The sequence below is a fragment of the Pelodiscus sinensis genome, chromosome 7, assembly GCF_049634645.1.
Source record: "Pelodiscus sinensis isolate JC-2024 chromosome 7, ASM4963464v1, whole genome shotgun sequence".
Classification (NCBI taxonomy): Eukaryota; Metazoa; Chordata; order Testudines; family Trionychidae; genus Pelodiscus; species Pelodiscus sinensis.
In genome coordinates this window covers 38,746,024-38,761,064 of record NC_134717.1, presented here as the reverse complement: position 1 = coordinate 38,761,064, position 15,041 = coordinate 38,746,024, and the positions used below count along the sequence as shown (strand labels likewise).

The following is a 15,041-nucleotide window of genomic DNA, read 5'->3' as shown; positions in this document are numbered from 1 at the left end:
AGTTATGAACGGGGCCCTCTCCCTGGTCTCCAGCAGACGAGGGAGAGGAAGCAAAGCGGTGGAGCACGCGGACAGCCCAGACGCGTCTGGGCTGTCCGCTGCCCGCGTGTTCCGCCGCTTTGCTCCCCGTTCCCCCTGGTCTGCAGACCAGGGAGACGGGGAGCAAAGCAGAGCAAAGCCGCGGAGCCCGAGGGCAGCAGGACAGCCACGGCGCGTCTGGGCTGTCCCTCTGCCTCCGTGCTCCGGACTCCTGTGGTACAGCAGCTGGGGCGCTGCCGGTTGGTCCCATAGCGCTGCTCTGGGAGCTACTGGACCAACCCGGCAGCACCCCAGCTGCTGTGCCCCAGGCGTCCCCAAGTCAGCCGCTGCTGAAACTGACCAGTGGCTGACTATAGGAAGTCCCTGCCCCGGGGTTCCTGGAATCAGCCGCTGATCAGTTTCAGCAGCGGCTGAATCTGGACGCCAGTTCCGACTTAGATACAAGTTCAACTTAAGAACAAACCTACAGTCCCTATCTTGTATGTAACCCGGGGCTGCCTGTAGTACAGACTTGACCTAGGGTATGTCTAGACTACATCACTCTTTTGACTGAGGGATGTAAATTAGACACTTTGAAATTGCAAATGTAGCTGGAATTTGAATTTCCCATGCTTTATTTGCATATTCACATCATGGCGCTTTGAAAAAAGCATTATTTCGAAAGTGAAACCTCAGTCGAGACATGGTTCTTTCGGAAACAGAAGCCTTTTTTCGAAAGATCCTGTAAACATCAAAAAATGAGATTCAGTACATATCCATGAATGAGTTTTGTCTCATGTTGTTGGAGACCAAGTTCTTGGTGGCTGATAATCCTGTTTCATGAAATTCTTAAACTGGACTTTAAAGGAAGTTCCTTAAGGAACTAGTTCAGTAGACACACAGCAGCAGAAGTCTTTTAGTCATGCATAATACAGCAAATTATATTGTATTGGAGAAATATGGTGGAAGAGCCTGCAAGCAATAACTATGTACTCTTGAGATCTAATCCTGCAGATGCTTTATACACAGGCCAAGTTCTAGTGAAATCAGTGATATAATTCCCATAGCTAAGCGCATGAAATGCATAAATCTTTGCAGGTTTAAGACCAGGATCTATAATTGGGTACAAAAACTGGATAGCATGCTCCCTATTTTTTTTTCTCCGCAAAATCAAATTCAGGTTTCAGCTACAGTAAATGGTGGATTCTCTTGCAACTTGTCATCAAATCATGATTTCTTCAGTAGTTCAGTGAAAGGTTATGAATCTTATTTCTAGAGCCTGTAGGTGAAATTTTGTGGCTTCTGATGTGCAGCAGCAGTTCAGAATTGCTGATCCCAGTGGTCCCTTCAAGCCTTAAAATCCCTGAGAAAAGAGAGGAGAGAGAGAGTAGTAGCAAGAAAAAAGGTCTAGTAGTTGGAGGTGTTCCAGACAGATGAGGGGCTCTGAAGTTGTTGGCATTCAATAAAACAGTTGAGTTCAAAACCTGGTCCCAATGTAAATAGTGCAAGTTCTGCTATTGACCTTAGCGGGGCCAAGATTTTACCCTTGCAATCTTCACATAGTTTAAAAAGTGCAGATTTGGGTGAGTTTCCCTCATTACAGACTAACTAGACTCATGATAAAGGAAAAGATACACGAAGGGCAAACTTTTATTTTAGTCCTTGTATCCTTCTGGTTTCATTGTGCTGTAACTTTTCCAGTACACAGATGAAATATTATGACACACATTGTGTACTGAGGTTCATTGGAAAAATATTAACAGAAACCTTTTAGAACAGTTTTAAAAAACTGACGGAATAGATTACAACAACGTTTGTCAAAGTACTTTGTTAAAGCATCCTGAAAAAGCACTTCTGACTTGTCCTGTTGCAGTTTTTTTTAAATCAGCTTTATTTTGTGACTAAGTAGATGCACTGAATGTAAAAGCATTTGTTTTAAAGCCTGTTGTGAACAAACTGTAAACCAATAAAGAATACAGCTAAATAACTAAACAAACATCATTATAACCTACACAGTAACTTCTGGTCATGTGGCATTGTGTCAGTTCTGTTTTCAGATCGGAGGAGGAAGTTCCCTATTGTTTTTAAGCCAACTGGTAACTGACACCACATTTGTGGAACATAGTAACAAAAGGCTTTTGTTCACAATTTGTATTCCTCTAGAACACACCAATTTCAAAGCCTAAGTAGAACATAATGTATGAGGAGGCCAATTTGAATAGAACAAGCTGGTGTGTTCAATGAGTTGGTAGATAATTTTAAATTAAAATTAAAAATGGGACTACGGGTAGTAATTACTCAAGCGGATTATAGTTTGCTACATGAATGTACAAAATAGTCTCACCACATCTTGCTTCTTCTGTATAAGAACTTGCTGATCACTGTAGGATGTTGAGATGTGTAAGCATTTCACTATCCTTCTGAAATGGGAACTGGAAGGTACGCATTAATTTATAACCAACAGTACTGAGGTGACCTCTTTAGGACAGACAATCCCAAGAGCTCCTGTTACAGGAAGCAATGGTATGGTCTAATCCTGACAAAAACAAATATACTGTTTTGTTTTCAGGAAGTAATACCATACAAAATGCCATTGCAGACTTCACAGTATTGCCATATCTGAGAACTAGAAATGGTATAGCTATACTCAGCTCAGTTGAGATTTAAGTCCAGAATGCCTAATTACTGCTTCCATGTGAGGATCCTATTTTTGTCTGTTGCTGCCCAGAATCAGACCTTACTTACCGGATGCTTGTTAACATCACTGTGAACAAGCAAGAAGATAAATGAAACTATAGATGTTTTAGAATTCAAAATCCCAGGAAACTTGGACTGTCCTGAATTATGCAAGTTGAGAGAAGTAACTTTTTTTTATTTTATTTTTTTTCCACAAAGTAAAATTTGTGCTCTCCTTTGCAGTAATATGTGGAATAGAAGGTCTAAATTCCTGTTGCTTTGAAACTGACATGCTCCCAGATGAGGTCTCGTACCTTCTTAATTTGTTGTTTAGGTGACTCCACAGTTAGATTGTAGTCGTTTCATTTTTATAAAACTTGTGGAAGAGCTATTTCTAGAAACTAGAAGTATAGGATAAACTTCTAAATGAAAAGATATTAAAATACTGAGTCTTAATTTCTTTCTTTCAGCAAGTGTGTTCGTGTGTGTGTGTGTGTGTGTGTGTGTGTGTGTGTGTGTGTGTGTGTGTGTGTGTTTTCTCCCCTCCAGCCCTTTCTCACTGAGCGCCTGTGCATTTTGGGAAAGTCCACATTAACCCACAAATAGATGGTTCAATTTTTAAAGAGAAATGATTTTCTTTAAACTTAACTACTTACAAGCATTCAATTCTTAAGCATGATACTGTCTCCTAAATTAAGTGGAAACTTGTGGTGGTTATATATGTAAACATGTATTCCAATTTTGTTCTTTTTCAGGCAGTGGGGCTACAGCAGTAGTCCAGGCAGCACTATGCAAACCCAGGCAAGAACGTGTAGCAATAAAGCGAATCAACTTAGAAAAATGCCAGACCAGTATGGATGAATTGCTTGTAAGTAAATGCAAAGAGAAAAATGTTGGTGGCCAGCTCTTCTTTTGCCTAATCTGAGAGTTTGTTTTATGTAGGAAACAGGCTAAAAAGAACCCATGAAACATGAGCCACTGAACTAATAAATGAACTGTATGAAGGTCATCCAGTAACTACCTACCACATATCTCCAATGTGCAAAATAAGACTTGCAAATATTGGCCATTTCAGGACTGTATGGCTATGTCTACGCTCACGGCTTCTTGTGCAAGTACAGCTGTTCTTGCGCAAGAATCTGCAGAGCGTCCACACTGCCCGCCCGCTCTTGCACAAGGAAATTTACAGTACGGCGTGGTAAGAGGGCTTCTTGCGCAAGAGCTATGCTTCTTTTTTTTTAAAATCAGGTGTAAGCTCTCTTGTGCAGGAGATCTTGCGCAAGAGGGCAGTCTGGATGCTTGGCAGGGATTTCTTGTGCAAGAAAGCCCTATGGCTAAAATGGCCATCAGAGCTTTCTTGCACAAGAGAGCATCCACACTGCCATGGGAACTCTTGTGCAAAAGCACTGCTTGCACATGGCAGTGTGGACGTTTTCTTGCGCAAGATGTTCTTGTGCAAGAACTCAGCAGTGTAGATATAGCCTATGTATTGAGGCTTTTGGAAGAGCTACTCTAACCCTCAACCATTTCTTACAAATGATCCTTTCTTCAGGAGTTTGAAATTTGACCATAAAATGATTGAACTTAATATGATAAGATTGCTTAAAAAAAAGTCCTGTAAAAATTAAAACTTACTTGGGTGGGGGTACTATTTCGGTTAAAAACGCCAATGAAGAATAGTAACATTTGGTATCTTTTTTAAACAATCAAATCCTTGATAGTTGCAAGATTTTTGGAAAAATATTGTCTGTATATGGACTTGTATGGACAGCACACTTCCAAGTATATCTTTTCACATATCACAAACCTAATATGGGTTTAATCCAATAGATCATACTAAATGATTTTGAAACATTTGTTTGGGTCACTGATCAAAGGAATACCAACTTTTTTTTTTCTTAAATGGGTTTTTGTACAATAGCCTTTTTAGCATGGCAGGAATTGATGAGGTTACTGCACCAGAGATGGCAGCCTGTCAAATCAGGGAATAATTAAGAGCACTTTTGATGCTTTTTTTTCGTAACTCTTCTTTTATTCATGTGCTTATAAGACCAGTTACCATGGTGTATAGGCAGCAAAACAAGAATCCAAGAATATGAAGTGACTCCACAAGGGAAGAGTGCTACTTTCTCCTTCTCAGGTTGCTATTGCCTGGAGGGCATGGGGTTTTTTTTCTACTGAAAAAACTTCTTGTTCTTCTTCAAATGCTGCTCACTCTGTGTTCTACTGTGTGGTATGCAGGTGCTTGGAGCCAGAGAAATTTGAACACATGGCCCATTGGTCCACATAGGCACCTCATTTCCCTGCCGGCAGAGATAAAGTGTAGTTCAGACCAACTGCCTCCCCAGTTCCTTCTTGCTTCTGCATGTCTGGATCAGAACCTCCAGTGTATGAAGTTTCGGCTTTTTGTTTGTTCGTTTGTGAAAATGTATTTAGAAATTGATAAGTGGCTCTTTATATTCTGAAGGTTTTTAGCTATAAAACATGAGAGAAGCTTGTCTCCCCACCCTGAGAAGCACTCCTCCCCATCCCTCGGTTGTGCACCTTCCTGCCTAGTACTCTGCATACTGGACTATGTTTCAAAATTTGAGCTTCCTGCCTGCTACCCTTTTCAGTCAATATGCCAGATCACACCATGCAGCTCAGGCCTCAGCTCTGACAGTTCTACAACTCCTGTGATCTTTGGGGGTCAGCTTGAATGCTGAAAAATCCTTGCTCTTCCCTATCCAAGCACTATCTATGGTGTTACTCAAGAAGTGCCTCTGTTTAGTATTTGTAAATCAGCTATGTGGAGCTCAGTCCACATGTTTACAAGATACTGTGTCTTGGTAGAGGAGTCCTCTGCTGATGTAGCTGTGGAACTGCAGTCCTTCATTTACCTCCCACCCTTCTTCAGCTTGAGTACTAGTCAGTTACACAGGGACCAGTATTTTTTTGCCCCATACTTACCTTTATAGTGACTAGCAGTTCTTCAAGCTGTATGGTTCACTACATGCCTACCTTTCCCTCGGCTATGGATTATGCTCTGATTCGTAGTGGAGAAGGAACTGGAGAAAGAGTTGGTCCATCCGGTCCATTATCCTTTGGTCATAAGGTGATCAACAGATACTGTTTTCAAAATGGGCCCAGGCTCATAGAGTGCATGTTTACCCACAGTGGAATGCAGATAGGTGGTCTCTGTCTGGAAGAACCTCTAGTTACTATAAGGTAAGTATGGGGCAGAGGCTGACAGAACTGCTGAGTCTGTAGGCAAAATGGAGGGGGCCAGCTCTGCACTCCTTGAAGAGGTGGGGCCTCAGGCAAAAGGGGCAGGGTTGGGGGCAGCCAGTCCTTCAGCATCACCTGGAGTGCAGTGAGTCTCGTGACCTCAAAGCCTCCTGGAGCATACTGTGCAGTGCTCTAGCAGCAATTTAAAGGGCCCAGAGTGCCAGTCACCATTGCCACTGCAGTAGCAGCTGCAGCTAGGAGGACCAGACCTTTCTGAATCACTGGGGTAGCTGCTCTCTATTCCCTCTTCTTCCCCCATCTCCTACAGTCCATGAGCCTGGGTACGTAATTTCTCTTGCAAGTGCCAAGAAAAAAGGTGTCTTGAATTTTGCCCTAGGCACTGACACAGATATGTCCTGTCATCTTGAGCTCTCTACTGCAAATATTCATCTGGTTCTTGATAGTCTTCCCCTTGGAATTATTGTAGATCTTTCCAAGAAGATGATGGTAGGGAAGCTATCTTCTAAGACAGCTTAGTTTCAGTTTGTTTAGGCTCCATAGATAATCAGAGTCTTCAAGTGGATCTGGGAGACGAATGTGGTGTGATATCTTCCTGTCAGCTACTCGCTCCCCTGTCCCTCCCACAATTGCTGTTACAAGTCTTTTAGCATTATTTGTGTAATCCCCTTTTTCCTCCCCAGGTTACTCCGGAGCAGGTCACACTCTCAGGTGTGCCAGGGTGCCTGCTGGCCTTTACATAAAAGGAAATCCTGACTACCCCAGTGGTGGTGGTGATTGATTGGGGGGAAACCTATCCACTCCCTTGCTGCAGTCCCTTGCTCATGAAGAATGTACAATGGCGGTGCCTCCACCTGGCTGGCCCTGTACACACTTACTGGGATGCCTTGGGAACCTCCAGGAATAAACTTATTCCAGCAATGAACTGGATCGAACTCTAGAACAACAATTACAAATCATAAATAATATACATATAATAGATTGCATTAGAATGAACAACCTTTATTTAACTTAATTTGTTAAATCCTGTTTCTTTAACAGTGAATAACATCAATTAACAAAGTGCACAGAAGTAAAAGGAACTTATTTAGCAGCCATTTGCACTGCCAATATTTATCCCACCCCCGAGTGTGCACATCCCTGGACTCAGAGTCCCAGACTCTTGCTTGTGTGGGTGCGCTTGAACTGCAGCTGTAATGAAGATTCTCTGTAGGTAGTGTGTATGTGAGTCCCAGCTATGCAGCAGCTCCGGTTCACTGGGTTGGCCTCTGCCTCTCTTTGAACCCAGTTAGTCTGAATCTCTGAGGTCTGTCCCAGGCAACATTTTTCCAAAGATGCCCAGTTACTCAGTCTCCTTCTGTGTGCTGGATGCAGAGTAGCTTCTAGCCACAAGTACAGCCAAAGGGCCTCCCCCTAGGGCTATCAGAAGCAGCGTGCCAGATTCCAGTTCCAAAGTCTCTGTTCCAGTTTGTAACTGCAACATAACTGCTCCTGAACTGGATAAAAACTCCTCCACAGCAGCCTTGGCTCCCTTTTGTTCCAAAAAACAAAGGGAAGAGTCCATAGGCTGCTGAGTGTTTTTTTTTTTTTTTTTTTTTTTTTTTTCCTTCTTTTCCTTCACACACATGGAGAGACTTGGATCTCCAAAACACAACTCACTTCCTTCCTGTTTTCCTTCAGGGCTCATGGGAATTATAGTCTGTGGGGCTAGATTGTAGCACACAGGATCTTGCCAGAAAATAAGCAGAGGCACCGTTAGTAAAACCATCTTACTTTGAAACTATGAAAAAATCGTACTTTAATGTGGCACTAGAAGCAACCTATAGAGAAAGGATTAAACAATCCAAACCTTGTCAAAAGGGATTAGTGCCGCCTTTTAAGGACTACCTTCTTGTAAAACAATCTCTTTCAGCTTGCAGTGTCCATATGTCTTTGTCTGCTAAGATATTTTGCGTGTCTGGACCTTTTGAATGCCACATTGCCTCTTTCCTTCCCCACACTTCACTGTATTAAAATGATGGTAATTTTGCCTTTATGTACAAACAGTTTATTTCTCCTTCTGCTACTGTTCTAACTTAGCCAGAAATAACCTCCTACACACAGTTCTTATAGCCACCTTGGCTCTTCCAAGCACATGTTTATAATCTGAGAGTCTTTAACCAAATACATTAAACGGAGGAGGACTATGATAATTAACTAGCATTTTGACTTCACTGTTTCAAAACAGGTGTTCTGCCAACCCCTCACATCTGTGTCTCTCTCATGGATATTATTTATCCCTAAATTATTTGATTGCATCTGTGCAAGTACTTTAATTTCTCTCTCTCTCTCTCTCTCTAGAATTATAGAAAGAACTTGAAGTATATTTTCCAATCATTCTATGAGAAATTTTTTTGTGGGGAGAACATTGATTGTTTTAGAACACTGTACTTTTCTGTTACAGTAAACTTCTGATAATCTGGCACCTTTAGGACCCAGGGGGTGCCAGATTATCAGAGATGCCAGACTATCAGAAGAGGGGGGCTGCCACCCCAGACCCTTCATAGCCCCCTCTTCTGATAGTCCAGCTCTGCCCCAGGCGTCCCTGATTCAGCCACTGCTGGTCAGTTTCAGACCAACCCGGCAGCACCCCAGTTGCTCTGCCCCCGGCTTCCCCGATTCAGCTGCTGGTCAGTTTCAGCAGCGGCTGAATCAGAAGTCGGGTGCAGAGCAGCTCCAATTGTCCGGCAGCCAGAGTACTTCCGGGTTCCTGATGGTGCCGGACCATCAGAAGTGCCGGAACATTGGATGCCAGACCAATGGAGTTTTACTATAATGCAATCCGTCTCAATATCATACAACAGCTATGATTAATACTTTCCATAGGATGAGAGTGGCTTTCATAATGGGTGAGCACAGAATTGCATTTAATAGGTAACATATTAGATAGCTTAAGAACTAAATATTTCTGTTTACAGTGCATGATGATTTCTCCATCATTGAAGGAACTTCAGCTCCCTGAGGCTATGTCTAGACTGTGGTGTTTTTGTGGCAAAAGCTACGCAAAATGTGCTCTGCGTTTTGCGTAGCTTTTTCTGCCTTTTTTTTTTTTTTTTCCCGGTCTAGATAGGGCCAAATGGTGGAAAAGCCTCCTTTTTTGGCAGAGCCCTTATGCCTCATGAAACATTTGATTTCCGCCCCCCCCCCAAAAAAAAAAAGGCGGAAGAGCAAACATGTTCCTTGGATGCAGCGGAGTTTTTGTGGGATGTAGCCTGTGAGACAACAGCTGACCTAGTTCTGCCTGCATTTTGGGTTAGGTAGGCATAGTTACAGTGCTCTTCCCTGAGCAATGGTAGTTATTGTGACATACGGTTTTTAAGTGTAGATCAGGCCTTCTTCTCAGCAAGGGAAACAGAACATCTATAGGCATGTTGAAATGTCCAGAATAACTGAAAAAATGTTATACGTATTGGCTTGACCCTAAAACTGTTGCATGCGAGCAGTTCCTGCTAATGGACCTAGAAACAGTCACATGAATGAATGACTTGTGAGTAATAATTTGAAAGCTTTCTACTTTGAATAGGTCTTTCAGAAAGTCTGGTCACTGTCCAACAGGATTTTTAAATATAGTGAAAGCTGTCATTACGGCTTTGAATAATAAAAATACTCCCAAATGAAGTTCTCATCGGATGCTTCAATTTTGGTTCATAATGAAGTGAAGGACGGTCTTAGCGGAGGAGTCACTGGACTCAAATCTATTACATTTCCCTTTTCTACTACAGATTTCCTGTTGACCTGTGGAGATTAAATTGATTAATGAATGAGGTGGTCAGATTTTTATGGCAAAGGCTAGATACAACTTGACTGTGCTCACTTTTTCTTTTAACATAGTTACATGACTTCTTACTATACTGGCTAACAGGAGTTCTTTTAATGAGAGACATTTGATTATACAATTTATGAAACTAGGCTATCAGCAACTGCTTCGACTCCTCTCCCCCCACCTCACCCCAGTTGCTGGAAAGGGGGAAGGATGCTTGGATTTCTATGAAAGCCTTATATCTGGATCCTGTTGGTAGCCTCAAGATGTATCAATGCTGCATTTTTTTGGGGGGAATATAGTTCCTATCTTGATACTTGTATGTGTGCAAACTCCGCATGAGCTCGTGTGCTAAAATAGCAGTGTGGCCTTGAAGGCTCAGGCTGACTGCCAGAATATGTATTTAGGACTGCTGATGTGATTGTACTTGGGCAACTGGCTTGAGTCACAGCCCATTCCAACATGGCCACACTGGTATTTTAGTATATTAGTTCTCGTACACCTACACAAGCTGGGAATTACACTGTAGTTGGGAGGTGTATTCTCAGATGTCCTTATCAACCTCTGTGTAATGGATTCTGATGCTCAGAATTTCTTCCTCCTTTAGCTGCTTGAATGAAGAAGTAACAGTTCATGCCTGTGAATAACTGTTACTAATCTCTATATTACAAACAGGAAAACTGAGAGGGTGGTGTTCATAAGGTCAGGAAATCAGTGGCAGAATTAGCAATGGACTTTCACTTCCTGAGTACTGGTCCTCGCTTTCCCTAATGTCGAAATCTTGCTGCATTATCTCTCTAATTGTATTTTATGTGTGTCCGGGTTTGTCTGTTTGACGTGAATAAACTAAGGGGTGCAGTGAGGCTTAGCATTGTGAAGCACGTGGAGAGCCTTGGACAAAAAGCAGTCTGTGGACAAAAAACAGTCTGTGAAGCACTAAACTCAGACCCAACCATCTACTTTTCTCTTACTGAAAAGTATATTGTAGCTTCTTGCCATAAAAGAGCATTTAAAATGCACACATATAACATTATGGGGAACTTGATCAATGGTCTAGTCTTAAAATGATTCAAACTTGCATATTTAACACATTGTAAACTGCACAAATGAGGGCAAAACAAATGGGAGATTCTATTGTGTTTTATGGAGCCCCTTGCTAATAGGATCAAAACATTGTACTTGTTTTACACAGAGGAAAGATAATGACTCGAGACTTGTGTTAACTACTGGGGAGATTGACGCTGCTGCAATCAATAGAGTGAGTGAGTGTCAATTTAGTGAGTCTAGTGAAGACCCACTGAATTGACAGCAAAGAGCTTTGACCCCAATACTCCTACTTCCTGAGAAGCATAAGGTAAGCTGATGGGAGAGCATTTACCATTGATCCTCTGGTGTCTTCACTGTGCTACAAGTTGACCTAAACTATGTTGACTCCAGCTATGGTATTCACATAGCTGGAGTAGCCTAACTTAGGTTGACTTTCCCCGGTAGCAAAGAAAATCCCTGAGGCTTCTTATTAATCAGACTTGCAGTAGAACCTCCCAGCCCTGAGAGCAAAGGCCAATAATGATGTAACTGTGGCTTGCTTACTTGAAATTGTGACCAAACACACAGAAAGGGAGGAAACAATTCTGTCCCCCCCCCAACATATGCGTTCGTTACTGGAGAACCTATATAGACTATTGCTTTCTTTGTGTTTCAGTGAGGAAGACAAATAGAAGAAAAACAAGGCTCATTGGTTTTGTTCCTCACCAATGTCTTTGGTAGTTGCTTTGTCCATTAATATTCTCCTCTTTCCTTTTCGCCTTCGCTTGCGGAAAACCAAACACAGAGCAATCCATGCACACAGCCTTGCAAAATTCAGTTGCACAGAGCTTATTTGTGATGTGCATTGTCACCTTATGTGAGCTTTCAGCTGCTTTGGCAATCAGTCAAGTGGAAATGCACCATGTCTGGTGTTTTTTAGTCTCAGTACATCCATGTAAGCAGATGCAAGATTTTTGCAACATATATTTAAAATGGAAAGGGAGTTGGAAAGGAATTTTAAATAAGTTGAGGGATATGCAAGCTATCAAAAGCCCTGACATTGTTACTTTTATTGTCCTGTGTTCTCGTAAATATAAATTAACTGCACAAATCAAGGAACATATGCCTGCCGTAGCTAGTCGTCCTGACTTAATGATAAAATGAAGATCTAACCTATTTTTATGGGAGTGAGATGTTACTTTTTAAAAAAATCTCTGCGTATTGTGCTTGCAAGGAAGAAGCGAAACTCTTGCAGTTTCTTGAATATGCATGGATTTGAAGCACTTCTAATACATGAAGTCAGCTTCCTGTATGTTTTGTACTTTTGTATTCTTACCTGACTATTAGATGTCCGATCTAAAGTTAGAGTCATTAGCCTAACTAATGGAAACTCTTTTGTATTCATTCTGGAACTTAGATGTATTTGCTTGATAGAGCCACTCCAGTCTATTTGAAAAATATATAATTATCCAATGGACTTTTGTGGCATCAGGACAGATCCAAATAAATGATCCCTAATAAAAAAAAGTTTCCTGTTTGCCTTTACATTGGTTTGAGTAGTCTGCAAAACTCATTGTAAACCCAGAAGATGCTCCAATAGTGTGCTTACAGATCCATGATCTGCAATTGAATTTAACAAATTTGAAAGTTCCCTTCAGTCATCATACCTGCTCTGAGTCCTTTCTGCCAGTTTTGGAGCTTTAGTCATATCATTAAATGTTTTAAATGTTTGTGTGGTAGAACTATAGAAACAAGAAACATTTCCCCATTTAGATGCTGCAAAATGCTCTTTGTAAGTAGAGTGGAAAAAATTAAAAATCCTTTTTGCTCATCTTCTTAGAATGACTTACTGTTATACCAAATGTGGTTGAAAATGGGGGTTTATGCGCTTTTTTCAAAATTATAGTTGTCCAATTAGGTGAACCTCCCCATTGAAAGTGAACTTTGAGCCTCAGAAAAAAAATTGCTATTTGTAGATCTTAAATATTACGCAGTGTAACCTGATTGTAGGCTTCATATGAATTCTTTCTTCTTTGAAATTCCCATCCTTCTGCAGTACAAGTGCAATTAACTGATAGTAAGCTAAATGACCATTGGAGCTGCTTGCTGTCATAAGAACAGCCATACTGGGTTAGCCCAAAGGTCCATCTAACCCAGTATCCTGTCTGCCAACAGTTGCCAATGTCAGGTGCCCCAAAGGAAGTGAACCGAACAGATAAATATCATGTGATCTTTCTCCTGTAATCCATTTCCAGACAAACAGAGGCAAAGAGCACCATTCCTACTCATCCTGGCTAATGATCATTGATAGACTTAACCTCCATGAATTTCTCTAGCTTTTTTGAACCCTGTTAAAGTCCTAGTCTTCACAACATGCTCTGGCAAGGAGTTCCACAGGTTGACTGCACTGTGTGAAGAAAAATGTACTTTTTTTTTTGTTTTTAAACTTATTAATTTCATTTGGTGACCCTTAGTTCTTCTATTATGGGAACAAGTAAAATAACTGTCCTTCTTCACCTTTTTTCCACATCATGGAAATCAGACATGATTTATAGACCTCTATCATATCTACCCTTCCCTTCCCTCCCCCCCCGCCTCCTCTTTTTTTCTAAGCTGAAAAGTTCAAATCCAAGACTTTTTTAAATCTTGCTTCATATGGGACCCATTTGAAACCTATCATGGGTGGTTATTGCTCCAGTTAACTGTGCATAACAAATGAAAATGTTTGAGCCTTAAATCTTTTTAATGTTTTAAAGTATTTTAATCTTTACAAACAATTAAGCCATGCATGTTCTTGAATATAGGGAGTACATTTTTCCGAACCGTGACATGCAGGTACCTTGAAGAAACACCAGCAGCTGTTTCACAGCATGAAGCAACAATATGCAACCATGAACAAAAATATTGTTCATTTGAAAATGGAGGTTAAATATGAGTCACAGTGTGACTTGTGGTATTTCAACTTGATGTGGACAGCTGGGTTAAGATCACAACTTTACAAAAAAAGCATGAGTTTTTTTTATTAATAATCATAGATGATATGTTAAGCCAAAGTCCTCAACATACGAGAGACTGCTGTGTGATTTAAATCATTCTTATTATTCTGACATGTAACTAAATGTGAGAATAATCTGGATATTTTTTTCCTTCTTTTTAAGGTATGTGTAAACAGCAATAAAGGCCCAGGGCTAGTGGGACTTGAATCTGTTGACCCACGTTAGGGAATCCTGGGCTTCTATTTAAATCCTGTGTTAAGCCTCTTCTCCCCCCCCGCCCCCCTTCTCTAACTGGTGCTTCAATCTAGAGCTTTGGTGTGCACATGATAGTGTATAGACTTGAGTCGAGCTAACCTTATTCTAGATATGATCATTCCTAGTGCTTGCCCCCTAAATATTGCCATTCTAACCCTAGAAGTATGGTGCTGTTGGAAAAGTTTCCTGTTTGCCCTTTACATTGGTTTGAGTAGTCTGCAAAACTCATTGTAAACCCAGAAGATGCTCCAATAGTGTGCTTACAGATCCATGATCAGAAAAAAATGGGCTAATGCGGACTTGAGCTGCTCCCATTGACTCTACCGTGCAAGAGTGGTGTTTCTGTTTTCAGACATGTGGACTGCAGATTGCTGGGATAGTGAAGGGTAAGACGGATGTTCCATGGAATTGAGGGATAAATCTGGATGACTGATGGGGCTGTGTCTATACTGCAGAGCAATACGGTTCAGACCCTGGATCCTGAATAGGCTTGAGCTCAGCTGGTAGGGTTGTGGGGCTTTGGGTCTGATCCCATGTTAGTGCACTTGCAGTGTGGGCAGAAATGGGGAGGGTTAGGTTTGCACCTCAGCTCAAACAGGAGTTGACGTTGCAGTGCAGACTAACAATTAGAGGCCTTCATGCTAATTGCAATTAATTGTGGAAGGGAGACCAACATAAGCTAAACTACATATTCATGCTTTCTCCCCCCCCTCCCGCAAAAAAAAAGAACAGAAATAGCTCCAACGTGTAACTGTTGTGACAGACCTAGACCAGCTGGCCACATTAGCTTGGTATAAGATAAATATACAGGCAACTGAATGAATAGTTTTCTGTTCCCTGATTGACCAGTCGGGGTCTTCTGGAGAGCAGTTGGTTCAGATACCTAGTGCCAATTAGGAGCATGCCTGAAGCAAAAAGAGAGGCTAATCAGCTTAAAGATGTGAATGTGTAACCAGTTAACCAGTAAGGATCACCCTTACTGGGTGATGTTTACCAGGTAATGGTTAACCCATTCCCTGGAAGCTGCCTCCTGCTTTGGAAGAATT

The 15,041-nt window shown here is 41.4% G+C and overlaps 1 protein-coding gene across 5 annotated transcripts in view; it reads left to right on the top strand.

The window, feature by feature from the left end:
* STK39 (serine/threonine kinase 39) overlaps positions 1 to 15,041 on the top strand; it is a 298,211-nt gene that overhangs the window by 123,757 nt on the left and 159,413 nt on the right. For 4 of the 5 annotated variants that reach the window (XM_075933552.1, XM_025177794.2, XM_075933551.1 and 1 more), the window contains one exon: positions 3,450 to 3,562. In XM_075933552.1, the coding sequence (XP_075789667.1) occupies positions 3,450 to 3,562 (113 nt within the window). Of the gene's footprint in view, positions 1 to 3,449; positions 3,563 to 10,910; positions 11,073 to 15,041 lie in introns of those variants that run through there. The other variant, XM_075933553.1, reaches the window with a different exon arrangement.